Here is a 17274-nt window from a genome sequence, read left to right on the forward strand (position 1 = left end):
TTCACACGATCTGTATCTTTAATTAGCTGTATTGGACTTGTTAATGTGTGAAAGTTAAATATTTAAAAAAAATTTTTTTTTTTGAATTTCGCGCTCTGCCTTTTCAGTGGAATGTGGGAGGAGTGGCGCTAGAGGAACCCCTGTCCTAGACAGGTTTTAAGGGCTTGTAAGTAAGCATTTCATGGTAAGGTCTACACTGGTTGTATTTGGCGCGTGTGACAAATACAATTTGATTTGAGTCTTCAATGTCATGCGAGCATGGTCCGAGATATTGTTTTGGTTGTGAGCAACATTCTGTTGGCATAGATGTCAATCCTCTGATTCTGAAGACCCCCTATGTGTGTCACTCACTGACAAATAATAAACAGTACAACAGAAAATGCACCACTTGGTGTACTATATAGCTCATTTCTCAAATCATGTATTCAGTTCAACAAATGCTCAAGAGGATGTTCTGATAAGAGCCCTTACCTGTCGTGTCTCAGCGCTCTCATGTCCACATACACAGTGGTTGGGTCTGGTCCCGAAGTTCCCTGCAGAATGACAACATGCCAGGGTTAGTGTACGGGCTAGGATGTCTGCTGCCTTACAGAACCATGAACACAGCGCTGTCTAGATGCTACTAGCATGTTCGTGCTTAACAGAATGCCTACAGATCACGCTGGTTGTGAATGGCAGCTTTGAGACAAGTCCAACCAACAATACTAATCCTAGTGGGCTACTAACTATAACATTCAGACAGACCATGGTTGTGGAAGAGGACAATAAGAAAAGGTTGAAATCATTAAAAACCAAAAAGAACAGAACAGGGCCCGTATCCACAAAGCACTGACAGTTTGAGGTATCGCAAAGGAGAATTTGGGATAACGCTCACTGACAGGGTTGCAAATGATAACCAATCGCAACGAAGCGTCGCCAGCTGTGCACGCTTCTGACAACCACGGTGTGGTTTGATATAAATTGTCCCCCACAATGAAATCAGGGATGGGACTGTAGATCTCTGTCAGTACGTTCATTCGTACTTTAGTCACACGTGATCTCAGACAGCACTGGGACGATTTTGACTAAACTTGTGTGAATAATGCGTCTTGCCATGCATCATTCGTGGCGGACGACGAGTTGCCTCGTTTTTGCCTGACATGACCACTTTCCCTACTGTTCATTTTTACTTGCCGATAAATAGCAGAAAGCTTTTGAAATTTATAATTTTCACCGAGCCCAATCAAAGTTAACATAGGCCCTAGCTTTCAATCGCCCTAATTCAGGCATCTTTAAAAAAAAAAAATGGATATTGCGCTCAAGGATAACTTGAAATAACATGATATAGGTTAATTGATGAAATAATCCTCAGAAAACAAGTGAGATTATTTATTAGCCTGGTGGTTAGAAGTAATTAGGCATATCATGTGAAATCCTTGTCAAAAGCTTACGAGACTACTGTTGCATGTAGGTCTAGATTATTTATAGGTTGATCCGAAATATCAAAAAATGTCTTTCAACAACTCCAAATCAATTGCCTGCAATGGCACAGGAACCATTGAATCTTTGCCTTTTTCTACTATCTATCATGACACCTGCTGGTAACTCCTGGTTAGCTGGTTAGGACCAGTTAACCAAGTAACTCCTGGCTAACTGGTTAGGACACCTCATGAGGTCTCCTAAATATCTGTTGACCAAGCTTAGCTTTTATTTTGACCCATAATAGTAGTAAAACGTCTCTAGCCTCAGCACTCACGACCAATTTTCTAGTGAGAGACGCTTTGTGGATATGGCCCCAGAGCAGAAGGAAAATGAAAAACGTACCCACAAAAAAAAGCGCACCTAAAAACTGTTCTGAGATCAGATCCAGTCTGATCCACCTCATGCAAACACAGAAAGAAGCCACGAAACAAAAAACATTTTGTTTTTTTAAAGAGGATAGGAAGGGGAGGGAGAACACACAACCAGATGAGAGGAGGTAGACATGGTGATATAGTGCATCATGTCTGAATGAGCAAACACAATCTGTATCTGTCCCTTCAATAGATGGTTTTGAAAGCTGACAGTTCAGTAAAGAGGCTTGACTGGCCAGACACGAGAGTCAAAGCCACACAGACAGAACACAATCCCAACATACATTACATTGAACACAGAGGCACCAAGTTGAACAGTAGTGTGCGTGTCTGACAGTGTTTTCTATCTAATAGGTTAGTGAACAACCAAAAAAAAAAACATATGAATAAAGAGGAGAAACCAGCCAACAAAGAAATAGAGAAAGCACAGAGCAGCTTCCCCGCCCCAGACTTCCTCAGCCTAGCTCTGGTCCAGGGTGTTACATGCAGCTTGGTGTGGCGCTTTCCTCAACGCCCTGGACTAGAGCCATCCCCGGCCTTCCCCAGGTAGATTGCAGTGCACCCGGGACTCAGCAGCATATTTTAATAGCATGGCTAAGGCTTTGACAGAGGAAGCAGCATCCACCACCAGAGAGAGAAAGACAGCCATAGAGCTACACATGCTAGATCCTGACTCATTCCAGCCATAGACAGCCAGCTATAGAGCTGCACATGCTAGACTGACTCAGACCAGCCATAGAGCTACACATGCTAGATCCTGACTCAGTCCTGAGCACAGGCAGACCAGAACACAAGGTACCATCAAATAGGACACACTATACAGTCTTATAGCAGTATCGCAATAGTACGGTACTACAGTATGTATCTACAGTCACTCAAACATCGAGCAGGCCTACACTATGACAATACTACTACTACTGCAAATACTTCAGTCACACTGCACTAAACTAGAATTGTTCAGATCGGGAATGTGCTTTAGTACACTGAGGCTAATTTGGACTAGGCTATTACCACTAATATAGTACTATACAAGTGATATGATGGTATTGTACTCTCACTGCACTTTGTCTCTCTGGGTCTCAGAAGGAAAGCAGTCTAGTTGAGCTGTGGCAGTATCTATCCCAGGGCAAACTGGAAGCTGTCACTGATATGATATGACCACACTTGACAAGTTGGCCCAGCACAGGTTAACGTTTCAGTACTGCAGGGATTTAATATTAACAAGCCTACTTTTTCTAAGTGCTGAGAGCTTTGCTAAGAGGGGTCTCAAATGGCACCTTTAGACAGTAGAACATATTGCTGCTACACAAACAAAACAGTGTGTGTGTGTGCATGTCCCAAATAGCACCCTTTCCTCTAGATGGTGCACTACTTTTGACCACAGGCCATAGGGCCCTGGTCAAAAAGAGGTGTGCTATATAGGGAACAGGGTGCCGTTCGTAACTCAGCCTTTAACAGCTCACCAGAGTGGCAACGGTTGCCTTTCTCTGTTATATCAAATATGGCCACAATATCACCATATAACCCTTAAATCACATCACTGTAACTGACCTTTGAATCACACATCCTGTCCACCTAGAAAGTTACTGAGAAGCTTTGAGAATGGCTGTGCATGTGCCCCGATATACTGCTATCCCTGTTCTCTACCCTGTCCCCCCCACCCCTTCCTATCCTAACCCGTCCCCTGCCTCTCCCTCCCTTCCCCTGCCTGCTCACAACACCTGATGAAGAGGGTGATTAGGGAACGTGAAAATCCCCTACCTGGTCAGCAAGCTTCCCCAGCCTGTGAGGCTATAGCAGCAGCAGGAAGAGAGTGAGGAGGAGGTAGGAAGGAGAAATAAGGGGGAGGAGGGAGGAAGAAGGGGGCGAAGACAAAACGAAGTATAAGATGTGGGTGGGGTTATGCAAAACAGAGGGGGGAAAAAACAAAAATGTCAACTATAGAAATGGGAAACAAAAAAACAGAAGCAGCCTTAAACTAAATAAGAAGCTATGTTCTAAACTACTAGGCTTATCAATGTTAGCAAATGTTGGGACAGTTATACATGATCAGTTACATTTACACGATTACATTGATAGTATAGATCAGGGTTGGGAAACTTCGATAGGGCCGGGGGACCACAAAACATCTGAACTCATCATGAGGGGTTGCAGTGGCTCGCGAGTCCGCGTACCCACACATCCAGTCAGAGGTGGCCCTAGCCTTCTGGGGGCCCTAAGTGAAATTGTGTTACGTATACTCAAGTTAAGAGAAGCATGCAGTAAGTCAGAGGTATTATTTACAATAGAGTTTAAGAGGGAAGAATCTATACATGTCAAATAATGGTGTTAAATACAACATTTTCAACAGGCTTCTCGGCTTTTTGTCGATACTTCAGATATGATTGATGGAACAGCGAAGTACACCTGAAACTGGTGCAAATAATATTCTGATCTCCATCTCATTAACATTTGAATAGCAAGGCTTACAATTTAATATCATTTGAATAATAGAGCTTGCAAATAATAGTTGAATCATGTAAAAGAATGAGCCCAAAATAAAAGCATGAAGTAGCAGCATGTGTAAATGCTTATGGACAGCTGAGCTCCAGAGACATAGTGTGCATCCTAAAAGGCACCATATTCCCTATATAGTGCACTACTTTTGACCAGGGCAAATAGTTGTGTATTATTTAGGGGTAGGGTGCCATTTGAGACGTGCTCAGTGTATCTGGTAATAGTTTTTGTTGTTGGTGAGAAGCAGAGGGCAGAGAGTGAGATATGTAGAGGACATTATGCATGTTGGCTTCTCCTCTTGTGAGCTGTAAACCCTGCCAGGAGTATTACTATAGGCTGGCCCTGGGGCAATAGTGGCTTCCCATGTTAAGTCACATAAATACAGATTAATGACTATAGGCCATTAAATTAAATCAGATTCATCTCCCTCACCCCAAAAAACAAGCAAACTGCAAGGCAACTAGAGAGTTCACAAAGTCTCTAAATAAAACAAAACACCACTAACTTCCAAGACTTGAGGAAAAGGCTTTGCAAACGATACTGGAGGCAGAGAGAATGACAAGAAACAGTCGCCTTTCAACAAACACAAGACAACAGAGCCACAAACACCCATTGGCTAACATGTATCAAAGAGCACGTTGTCTACTATGGTGGAAACATTGGTAATAGGATCCATTAAATGTTGGATGCATCGACATCACCAGCGTGCTGGGGTTGTCCTTCTCATTCAGACTCTCAGAGTCCCACTGGTGACAGATTGGGGACAGAGAGAGGCAGCACCCAAAGATACTGAACTTAGTAAGAGCACATTTTATAAAACTTTGAGGGACAGAGCACATGTGGTTTGCGGACCAGAGGAGAGGAGGAAGGTACTGACTGTACCTGCAGACAGATGGCCAGGTTGACTCTGCAGCCGAATGAGGTGCTGACTGCTCGAGGGTGGAGGCCCAGGTCTTTGAAGAGCTTGGAGAAGGACTGAGTCAGAGCTATCCTGGGTCTCTCCTCCGCCACCACCACACATGTCCTGACCCGCGACAGGTCCAGGCCTCGAGACTGACGGAGAAACCAGAACTAACTGGATCAAATCAGAACTAACCAGTCTGGATGAGTCTGGACTGATGGACAATCCACATATCATTCAATCAATGTTTTTACATCAGCAGTTGTCAAAGTGTTTTACTCCCAGGTCATCACATTGTAATAAAACTTTATCTTATCGAAGTTTCATTTTTGTGGTGATTTGGCGGGTGGATACCTACCTTGATTGATTCGGTCTGCAGGCCCAGGCCCTTGGTGCAAAGCTCCATGACGCTGTAGGAGCAGAAGGTGTCCCTGACCTTGTACTGACTGACACCTAGCAGCCACAGAGCAGGGTTCACCTCCAACTCCGAAGGCGGAATCAGGATCGACTGGTGGCCGGAGTACACACTAGAAACAGGAGACAGAGTGAGTACACACAGGACACTAACTAAGTAGTACACACTAGAAACAGGAGACAGAGTGAGTACACACTAGAAACAGGAGACAGAGTGAGTACACACAGGACACTAACTAAGTAGTACACACTAGAGACATGTACCATACAGTAAGTGCGTAGACTGAGCGCACACAAACTTAAAAAGACTTCATACACTTCACACCAGTGACTGGGACAATGAGTTTACTAACATTATATATTCAGTGGCTCCATTTATAATCCAGACCAATGCCATTTCATCAAGGCCAACACAACCTCTATAGTGCAGCTAACTAGTAGCTAGTGAATTATACACTGAATAACAAGTCATGGCTAGTTTGCGTAGGCATCAATCAGAAACACACGCGGCAAATAAAACAGCTCTGTTCTTTAGCAAGGTCCTGGTGTTTAGACAGCACCCCACTGAGGATATTTCCATCTGAAGATTTGCCAAGTTGAGTGGTGCCATGTCAGAGAGTGCTTCCAACGGGGAGGCGATTAAAGAAAGCCCAGCGGACAGCAGAGCAGAACGGCGTCATCATCACAAGGAGGCGGGTGGGAGGCTAAACACAGCAGAATAATGCATGCGCTACATTTGGCCCCCTGCTTAGTCTCTCTCCCTCTCGACCCCCCCACGGCCTCTGACAGGCCTGTAATGTCCTGACAAGGCCCCAGCATGGCACAGGTCTAACTGGTCTGCCTGAAGAAGACAGGCTTTCTGACATCTGTAGGTACTGAGAGACAGTACATTCCGATGAGGACGTCACTCACTGTGTGTGAGGGTCTGAGTGAAGCGCAGGGTGAACATAGCATGGCTTCTTCAGAACAGAGGTCCAGTAGTAGCTGTGTGTGTGTGTGTGTGTGTGTGTGTGTGTGTGTGTGTGTGTGTGTGTGTGTGTGTGTGTGTGTGTGTGTGTGTGTGTGTGGACGCAGCAGAGCTAGATGTGTGTGATGTGATTGGTGGGCAGTGACGAGGCTAGAAGGGTCCATCTCTCTCTGTTTCACCTGCAAAGGCACCAGAGGACGAAGCCCAGGCCGCAGTAGGGGTCCAGACAGATAGCCACCTCACGGGAGGGGTACAGCTCACACTGCAGCTTGATAGAACGGCAGAAGGCACTGGTGGCAGTATGAGACATCTACACGGGAGGGATGATAAGAACAAACGCATACAGATTAGTAATATAGTTAACACTCTACTTGGCCCAGATCTGTTTGTGCTCTTGCCAACTCCATTACAAAATATGACAACAAGTGACAAGGAGTTGGCATGGTGGCACAAACAGAAGGGCACTCAGGCTAACTTGGCTACATCACATAACCAACAAATACAGTCTATAATTTTTACCGGGGTAGCCCTTTATTAAACAATATACACATGACGTACAACCGAACTGTGTACCCCAGTCATTCTTTCAGAACTTTATCAATGTACAGTATGGTATTCAAGCCCAAGGCTTTGTTTTGAGTTTCAATTGAACTGCATCAGAATTAGGAAATGCACTGCAAAAAAACTATTCATGTAAATATTCTCATGAGCTGCTAGTAGGAGTACCACTTCCTGAATCCTTAACGACTGAATAAATTAAATCGTAGAACAATGACTCAACACGGCTGAATATATAGTGGGATAACACTTTCACAACTTGGTGCGTCTCCCCTCCGGTAGATAGAAGCTGTTATTGTCCCATTGAAAAACACTAGTTCCACTCCAGCCTGAGAGCTTGTTAAAGTGGCACGCAATCCTATCGGTGTCAAAAATGACACACTATTCTCTATACAGTGCTGTACATTTGACAAGGGGATATAGGGCTCTGTTCAAAAGTAGTGCACTAAGTAGGGAATAGGGCGCCATTTGGGACACAGATGTAGGAGACATGTTCTTACATGAAACCCAAATTCAGGGTTTTGTTATGTTAATCAGTGTACAGCATGAGCCATAATTATTTAACATGGCGGAACAGCCCGAGTGCATCTTGTTTTAGTAAACTACAGAAAGAGCCCCACACACCACAACAATTCTCCCCCAGCACCACCACCTCAAATCGACCCTATTCCTCTACGCGTTTTCAGCTAGAAGGAGAACAGAATAGACAATCGCCTCTAGATGAAGGGAGAAAATCCACAGCCTCGTCCACTGAGAAACTGATAGCAAATTTGCTTCCTTATTGACCAGTGAAAAGATTCATCTTTACAAGTTGCTATTTCACTGGATTTCCTACTGAGCTTCGTCAGTCAGACAAAGGTTTCTACATGGCCAGATGAACTGTGAACAAGGCGTGTCCTAGTATGGAGTTGGATCTGTGGCGCCAGAGAGAATAGGCCTTCTGGGTGAGCACCGTACTGTGACAGATTCAGCTAGTCATCCACAGCAGAGGGCTGGGATCAATAACTGCTTTCATAATGTTGAAATGACACCACTATCTTTTCACTCAGACGATCACTTCAAAGTGCTTCATACAGCTTGTTTCTGTTTCACTTCATATGCTTTTAGAGATATCAGCCTCCCTGATAGGAGAACCACATTCTGGTTAGAAGTTTACCTTCACTCCTGCTAGCATCCCTGTGGTGGACACACTGAAGTCCAGGTAGGCCAGTGTGTCTGGATTAGAGGGCTTGTACAACAATGGAGGTTTCTTCTTTGGCAGATCGTCTAGAGGACAGAGAGACAAAGGACAAGACCACTGCTATCACAAATACATTCTTAAGTAGAGGATAAATTACAATCTCATTAGTCTCGATTGGTCGTAAAATCTCTGCATCGGTGTCTGTTGTAAAGTGGGCTAAAGTGGGTAATGTCTGACTGAGGTGACTGGTGCAGCGTGGGTAATGGAGTCTCTTACCTGTGTCCAGGACAGGAGGCCAGGACCTGACGTCCACTGCTGCTGAGGCCTCCTTCGACCTCAGCAATTTACAGATCACCGCTGTGGTCATCATACACGCCGAGCGGCTCACCTGGGGGCACACGCACACATTGAGACACGCAAATACAAGTTTGGATGTACACAAGTTTATACACGCACGCGCAAACGCACTGTAAAATGCTCCAGAAAGACGAGGCCTACTCTGTCGCCTTCGAGGATCCAGCTCCCTTCAACATGACCTCTTATGCACCATCTTGCATCTTGGGCTACATTTTCTCTAATGAAAGGGCAGTTGTGATGCGATGACGACTTGATACATGGAGGATGTCAACGAGGCACTTACCTCCACGATCATCTTCACTGTGGGCAGAGTGGTGGCTATGTTCTGGGGGTGCGGAGGTCGCACAGTGATTGGCACGCAGCCCGCATACAGGCACCCGTAAAACGCTGCGATCAGGTCAATCCCTGCATGAAAGAGAGAGCGAGAGAGAGCGAGAGGATTTTAGTTCTGGTCCGTCAGTCCATGAGTCCCTGTGCCAAATCGGAACCAGCCTCCCGACAGACAGAAAGACACTGCAGCCTCAGGACAAGGTGCCGTATTGAGCAGGCTGTCCAAGAGACAGTTAATTGAATGGCTCTCTCAGGCAATCTCCCTTGTCAGGATTTTGTACTGCTTGACTGAGCCTTTTCATTATGGACCTATGGCTCACTTGAACGCTTGAATTTTTCTGGCTCCCAAATACTAATGGAGTTCCAAATTAGAATTCTACCTTTTAAATCTTGGAACACCCAGGGCCTTCTCTGTGTGTACCCTTAAAGATCAGTACACTCTTGTTGGAAGTGCTATTCTATCATAGAGAGATGTGGCTCAGGCCCTGGCTTGGAAGCACAGAGAGATTCTAGATTGATGAATTATAACTGACAACACATGACTGCTGGTGATAAACCCAGTGCGAGACGTGTGATCTGTGTGTCAGCCCGAGTCCCAGGCAGCAGACGTACCAGGGGGGTAGACGAGCGCAACGTGATCCCCGTCCTGCAGGTGTCCTCGCTCCGCCAGCATGGTAGCAATCTTCTCTGCTCTCTTATGCAATTGGACACATGTCAGAGAGCTGGCTATAGTCCCCTGTGGTCACACACACGAAGACACAGGCACACGAAGACACAGGCACACGAAGACACAGGCACACGAAGACACAGGCACACGAAGACACAGGCACACGAAGACACAGGCACACGAAGACACATAAGAGCGATAGATGAGACAAAAAGAGAGCGAGAGAAAGAGGGAGCAAGAAAATTATGATTTACAGTTTAAAGTTTCAATAGGTCTTTGATAGGGCTACTTCAAATAAAATCCTAATGGGTCTCAATACAAAGCGACAACACTGTCAACTATTTCAGCTGCTACTGCTGTGTGTACAAAACATGTCAGGAGTCAGATGTGAACAATGCCAATACAGCTTTTAGCCAGGTCTCACTCACCCTGCAGTTGAGAAGTGTGTAAAGCACATGGTCCGGAGTGGTCTGTGCCCTCCATTGTAACACTTCAGAGAGGAAGAGGAACTAAAATATACAAAAGAAGGGAAAATAAAATAAGCCTCTGGCTGGATCACACACTCCGAGAGGAGAGGAGCCATTCTGCCTCAGTGTTAAACTCAGACAGGAAGTGTGTGTCACAAAAGGCACCCTATTCTCTATGTAGAGTGCACTACTTTTGACCACATAGGGAATAGGGTGCCATTTCAGACATCGCCTAGGAGAGACAGGTACAGTAATTAAGTCCATTCAACCATTGGCTAAAACATGTCTGCCATATCTGTTAGCCTATTGAGGAAAAGCTGTTACATTTACATTTTAGTAACTTAGCAGACGCTCTTATCCACAGCAACTACAGTTAGTGAATCTTAAGATCGCTAGGTAGGACAACCACAGTAAGTATATTTTTCCTCAAAGTATCTGCACAGTATATACGCAAAAGTATGTTGACACCCCTTCAAATGAATGTAATCGGCTATTTCAGCCTCACCCGTTGCTGACAGGTGTATAAAATCGAACACACAACCATGCAATCTCCATAGACAAACATTGACAGTAGGGCCTTACAGAAGAGCTCAGTGATTTTCAACGTGGCACCGTCATAGGCTGCCACTTTTCCAACAAGTCAGTTCATCAATTTTCTGCCCTGCTAGAGCTGCCCCGGTCAATTGTAAGTGCTGTTATTGTGAAGTGGAAATGTCTTGGAGCAACAGCTCAGCCACGAAGTGGTAAGCCACAAAACCTCACAGAATGGGACCGCAGAGTGCTGGCGCGTATAAAACGCCTGTCCTTGGTTGCAACACACTACCGAGTTCCAAACTGCCTCTGGAAGCAACATCAGCACAAGAACTGTTCGTCAGGAGCTTCATGAAATAGGTTTCCATGACAGAGCAGACGCACACAAACCTAAGATCACCACGCGCAATGCCAAGTGTCAGTTGGAGTGATGTAAAGCTCGAAACATGTTCTCTGGATTGATGAATCACGCTTCACCATCTGGCAGTCCGACGGACGAATCTGGGTTTGGCGGTTGCCAGGAGAACGCTACCTGCCCCAATGCATAGTGCAAACGGTAACGTTTGGTGGAGGAGGAATAATGGTCTGGGGCTGTTTTTCATGGTTCGTGCCCCGCAGTTCCAGTGAAGGGAAATCTTAATGCTACAGCATACAATGACATTCTAGACGATTCTGTGCTTCCAACTTCGTGGCAACAGTTTGGGGAAGGCCCTTTTTAGCATGACAATGCCCCCATGCACAAAGCGAGGTCCATACAGAAATGGTTTTGTCAAGATGGGTGTGGAAGAACTTGACTTGCGTGCACAGAGCCCTGACCTCAAACCCATCATACACCTTTCGGATGAATTGCAACGCCGACCGCGAGCCAGGACTAATCGCCCAACATCAGTGCCCGACCTCACTAACGCTCTCATGGCTGAATGGAAGCAAGTTCCCGCAGCAATGTTCCAACATCTAGTGGAAAGCCTTCCCAGAAGAGTGGAGGCTGTTATCGCAACAAAAAGGGGGACCAACTCCATATTAATGCTAATGATTTTGGAATGAGATGTTCGACGAGCAGGTGTCCACAAACTTTGTCATGTAGCGTATCAGCAGAGTCAGAGCTTCATATTAGAAGGTGACAAGCTGAGTTCTTAAACATATCATTCTTTTAGCACAATGACCTGCTCTCATAACATTTCAAAATGCTGAAAGTACTGGTTCAGTTGCTGAGAGAGACAGAGGGAGAGAGACAGAGATACAAGCTCCATATCGGTGGCGCAGATAGAAAGAGTGAGAAATAAGAGAAGGGGCCAAGCATGTCTCAGTTTATGCATTTTTCAAGGTTTCATCCGTGGGGGCAGTGGAGGAGTAAATAGTGGAGTGTAATTCATGCTTTTTGCAGTTTGGTTCTGTCATAGGAGCAGAGCACGAAAGTTTGGAGTCTGTAGTGTAATATTGCCTGTCTTCAGGCCTGCTCTTATAGTGATGAATTAGAGATTCAGTATGCACCGTTTTAATCCACCGGGTCCAACTGCTACAGATAGTAAATCATGTTCTCTGTGATCTTCTACGCTGCTCTGACAACCATATGTGTCCCAAAATGGCACCCTATGACCAGACCCCTCTGGTCAAAAGTAATACACTAATTAGGGAATAGAGTGCCATTTGGGATTTTCACCATGAACTACTTCACTGCTCTGAACACCCCAGGAAATTCCACCCACCACCAACCGTCACTTTAGCCTGTCTAGATTGAGAAAAATGCTGTGAAAATTACAGCTGCTGAAAGTGCTTAGTTTTACACTAGGGCTCTTGCCATTAAGTAGGGACAGATGTTGTCCTGTTAAAACAAAGTCATTTGATATTTCCTGTCTAATTCCATAGGAAGGCCTGTTTCCAAAAGACACACAGAACAGACTATTCCCTGTGAACCCACGGCTGTTTCCCAAATGGCCCCCCATCCCCTGTGTGGTGCACTGCTTTTGACCAGGGCCCATGGGGGTTTGTTCAAGAGTATTACACTGCGTAGTGAATAGGGTGCCATTTGCGACAAACGCCAAGTGATTGGCTGCCTAAAACTAAGTGACTCCCTCCCTCCCTCTCTCTGCACTCAAACAAACATTAAGACAGGAACTTAGTCGACTCTGCCAACGCAGCTACAACATTGGCTAAATATAAACACCGTTTCCTGATGAAAACATCACTATGGCACTTGCCATAAGCCCGGTGGATAATTTATTCTGTTGCTGTTCACAGAAAACTGTTCCACTACTGTAGATTAGGCTAGATCAGTGGGAGAGAGAGGGGCCCAGGTTGCGTCCCAAAAACCGTATTCCCTATTTAGTGCACTACTTTTGATCAGAGCCCTATGGGCCCATGGTCAAAAGTAGTGCACTACATAGGGAATAGAGTTCCATTTGGGATGCAACCCCAATATTGTCAGAGCTGTGACAGCCAGGAGAGACAGGCAGATATGAATGGCAGAGGACTGTATTGAACGGTGAAGGCCCACCCCCTCCTCTGAGACTCCCCCAGAGTGCTCTAGTTAGGCCATTAGGCCATTGTCTTTAAATCAGCCCAGCCAGTCAGTGTCGGTCTGTGACTCAGACTCCAGGGCTGGATTAGAATCAGCACAGAGAAGAAAGAGCTTGATCTGTTTAAGCGTCTCTGGAATCAGAGCTTGTGTAGAAGAGATTTATCTGAAAAGTATCAGCTGTCATTAAGTGGATATCAGTCTTTAATGTTATGTGACCAACTAGGTGGTCAGTGGTGTACATTTCAGCAACAGGAAGTTGAACACAACTATTCGTTATGCTGGAAAGAAGGAACAAACAAAAAAATGTTCCATACATTTTTTAAACATGCTAGAGAAGCAACCATTCCCTGACGCAAATTCATTGATTGGGTTAGACATGGCAAGACTATCGAGCACAGGTTTAAAACACAACATTGAATATTAGGGAAATCGCGCTACGAAATAAGAAAAAGACATTCACACAGAGGGCCTGATTTCCAGATGAATGAGCATGCAGACAGCCAGACCATATTGGTGCATTAAGGTGATAATGAGGGAAGCAGAGCAGCAGTGATTATTATGGTCTGGTTGGCATGCTGAACAGAACAAAGGAGCAGAGGAAGGGATACAGACTGATGGTTGCTAGGGGGATTAGATCAAATGGAAAAGAGCATGAAGTCTGAGTCAGAGGATTCCAAACCACACCACAAACAATGTCTGCCTTCCAAATGGCACCCTATTCCCCTCAACAGTCCACTACTTTTAACCAGAGTCTTATCTGCCCTGGTCAAAAGTAGTGCACTATATTGGGAATAGGGTGCCATTTGAAATACACTCAATGTGTCCTGTCTTCCAAAGGGAAAGTAAAACAGAAGAAATGTGAGTGTGTGTTGTGTTGTTGCTGTCGTCTGCCTTGTCACTTTACATTAGAGGTCGTACTGCCCAAGCGACTGCCTAACGGGGTGATTGATGAGATTTTTCAGCATGAGAGAAAGGGGAAATCAATTCTGTCTCCGCTACGGTACGGCTACGCTCACCATTGCTCAGTGCCACCAGCCAGGCACCTCACATTCCTTTATTAATAATTACTTTCCAAACCTCTGCCACTGTAAAAGGAAAATAAAGTGCCATCAAATCGAGAATCAGTCAAATCACATACATCTCTGTATTGACAGGGGCTTCTTCCCAAATGGCACCCTATTTCCTATGTAGGGCACTACTTTTGATCAGAGCCCTATGGGCCCTGTTCAAAAAGTAGTGCATTGTAGGGAATAGGATGCCATTTGCCAGGGTAGTCCTAAAGCCCTGAGGGAAATGTACTGTTTGATATTTCAAGGCAAATCTAATCAAACCAAACTAGCCAAGACTACAATCCTTCCCCAACACACAGTATACCAACCAGTATGCTACTATCCACTACCCAGATATGAAGTAAGGGCTTAGAGAAGCCAACATTACATCACAGTCTGTTTGACTGGTTTAAGCTTCCTACTTAATAGAAAGAAAATGTTGATGAAGGGATAGTTCCAACACTCAGTGTAAACAGAGAGGAAGCAATGGATACAGGGAGACCTGAGGCCTAGTGTCAGTACCTAGAGTTATGGATACAGGGAGACCTGAGGCCTAGTGTCAGTACCTAGAGCTATGGATACAGGGAGACATGAGGCCTAGTGTCAGTACCTAGAGCTATGGATACAGGGAGACCTGAGGCCTAGTGTCAGTACCTAGAGCTATGGATACAGGGAGACCTGAGGCCTAGTGTCAGTACCTAGAGCTATGGATACAGGGAGACCTGAGGCCTAGTGTCAGTACCTAGAGCTATGGATACAGGGAGACATGAGGCCTAGTGTCAGTACCTAGAGCAATGGATACAGGGAGACCTGAGGCCTAGTGTCAGTACATAGAGCAATGCACTCTGCACTCTACAGTCCCATCCATCTACTTCAGTCTATCGCAAACACACCACACTGGTCCCAATGGATCACTAATCCCTATATTAGTGCACTACTTTTAACCAGGGCCAAGAGGGAATACAAAGGGAAACAGTACACTACATAGGGAAAATTCCATTTGGGGCGCAGTCCACGGTACAGTTACACACCCTATTATTAGGTATCTCAGAGACAGAGAGCCTCTTAGACATCCGTCTATGAAATGGAAAATACCAATAAGATATATCTTACTGTCCATACTAAATATCCTAATGTTGCCTGTCTCAACAATCCTTTTAAACGCTTTGTTCCATATTAGTTCTGTAACAACATCAGTCTACCGATCCCAGGACATTTTTAGCCTTGACACTTGAGTCAAAAATTAGAGTAACAATACATCCTACTGGACCAAGGGGCGGTGGTATTTGTTCCTGTGTTGTGCAAGGCATGAGAGCAGAAATGTATATGGTCTGATCCATCCATATAAACACTTAGATATCATGAAAGACGGAATAGAATGATAGATGAAGAATACAACAGATGTTGGATAAATCATTCAGATGACTTTGGGAGACTATAGATGAACAACTAGTGTTTTTACATATGAGGGGATCAAATTATAGTAGATGGTCAACTTAAACATGGAGAGTGTGCCAATATTCAGCTGATTCATACTACATCCCAAAATGGCATCCTATTCTCTATATAGTGCACTACTTTTGACCAGGGCCCATAGGGCTCTGGTCAAAAGTAGGGCACTATGTATGGAGTAGGGTGGCATTTGGGACATGTCCTAATATTCAGCTGGAAGCCCACAGTCCATGGTTTAATGAGTGTGCTGATGTAGATGAAGGTGTTGATGAAAACCAAGCCCTCAGAGAGCAGCACAGCACACACACCTTCCTTGCCTGATCATTGTCTTCCATCTGGCCCAGGTCCCTGCCACTAGCCTGGGCAATCCTCTTCCCCGACACCAGGTTCCCCACCATCACAGAGGCAGGCCCGATCTCTGTGGACAGAGGGATAAAGGTGAGACAACACGCATACAGAGAGACACACTGATACAAACATGTGGAATCTATATCCCTGGCTGTGATCTACAGTGATATATACTAGCTCACATTGTGTGTGCAGTGAATTCCCCCTAATTCCCAGAGATTTACAGAGACCGGGTGGGCTGAGATTGACCTTGTGTTCAGAGGCGAAGGCAACCAAATGGATGGGCCAATTGACTGGATGGATTCTACTCTGACAGAGTGCCTTTCAGACAGAAACCTGTGTTGTAAATTAACATCTATCTAGGGGCAACACAGTACTAGAACTAATGGAGAGAGGTGACAGTTACACTATGGGATGTGTTGGATCAGATGGGACATGTTACAATAGTCACCAGGCCAGACTACAAAACCCACCCTGTACAGTCCTGAATAGTTCTACACCTCATCCAACAGAATCAAGAAATATGAAGATGAATTAAATGGCTGTAGATATCTCTATCACCATGTAAACTAAGGATTTCTATGAAACAAATGAACTATCAATCCCCCAGGCAGACCCACTCAGGATGGTGTCCTATGGTGTAATATAGTGTCTGACCCGGTTGTTTCTGCCGGGGCTTGGGCAGGTTGGTGACACAGGTATGGGGACACATGAGGACGTTGCAGGGGTGCAGGGAGCCCTCCAGGAACAGCTGCTTGCTCTCTGACAGGTGGATTCCCCCCAGAGGGGTTTTAGGAAGCGTGTTGGAGGGGACCAGTGCCAGGCAATACACCCCCACCTGGTGGATCCCATCTATGGCCTGTATGGGGAGGGAAGGGTACAGGGATTAGCGTGATGTGTGCATCAAAAGGACTCTGGTCAAAAGTAGTGCACTATTATACTGTATATGACAACTAGACATGCTTACAGTAGTAAAGACAGGTCATATTGCCTGTATGTGGAGGAACACGGTGTCAGTGTTTGAGATGTGAGGTATGGATGGCTAAGGAGAAAATCCTAACTTCCTATTAAGTCAAATTCTCACTTGGTCTCCTATTGACATCACTGCGTGTCTAAGTGAACATTTAACTTAGGTGGAATATGGCTACAGTCGTAAAGACGGTAAAGACACCAAGGCCATGTGTAATCGGATCAAGAGGAAGTGAAA

The 17274-nt window shown here is 45.2% G+C and overlaps 1 protein-coding gene across 24 annotated transcripts in view; it reads right to left on the bottom strand.

Annotated features, from left to right (window-relative positions):
* The window catches only part of LOC129814160 (disco-interacting protein 2 homolog C), a 238617-nt gene that overhangs the window by 6329 nt on the left and 215014 nt on the right, over positions 1-17274 (bottom strand). For 15 of the 24 annotated variants that reach the window (XM_055867022.1, XM_055867018.1, XM_055867013.1 and 12 more), the window contains 12 exons: positions 16725-16926; positions 16028-16137; positions 10131-10211; positions 9648-9771; positions 8989-9110; positions 8625-8736; positions 8325-8434; positions 6790-6920; positions 5588-5756; positions 5211-5381; positions 3594-3623; positions 472-533 (listed from right to left, as the gene is read on the bottom strand). In XM_055867022.1, coding sequence (XP_055722997.1) covers positions 472-533; positions 3594-3623; positions 5211-5381; positions 5588-5756; positions 6790-6920; positions 8325-8434; positions 8625-8736; positions 8989-9110; positions 9648-9771; positions 10131-10211; positions 16028-16137; positions 16725-16926 — 1424 coding nt within the window. The remainder of the gene's footprint in view (positions 1-471; positions 534-3593; positions 3624-5210; positions 5382-5587; positions 5757-6789; positions 6921-8324; positions 8435-8624; positions 8737-8988; positions 9111-9647; positions 9772-10130; positions 10212-16027; positions 16138-16724; positions 16927-17274) is intronic. The other 9 variants (XM_055867032.1, XM_055867014.1, XM_055867033.1 and 6 more) reach the window with 3 other exon arrangements.

This window comes from Salvelinus fontinalis, chromosome 17, assembly GCF_029448725.1.
Source record: "Salvelinus fontinalis isolate EN_2023a chromosome 17, ASM2944872v1, whole genome shotgun sequence".
NCBI lineage: Eukaryota > Metazoa > Chordata > Actinopteri > Salmoniformes > Salmonidae > Salvelinus > Salvelinus fontinalis.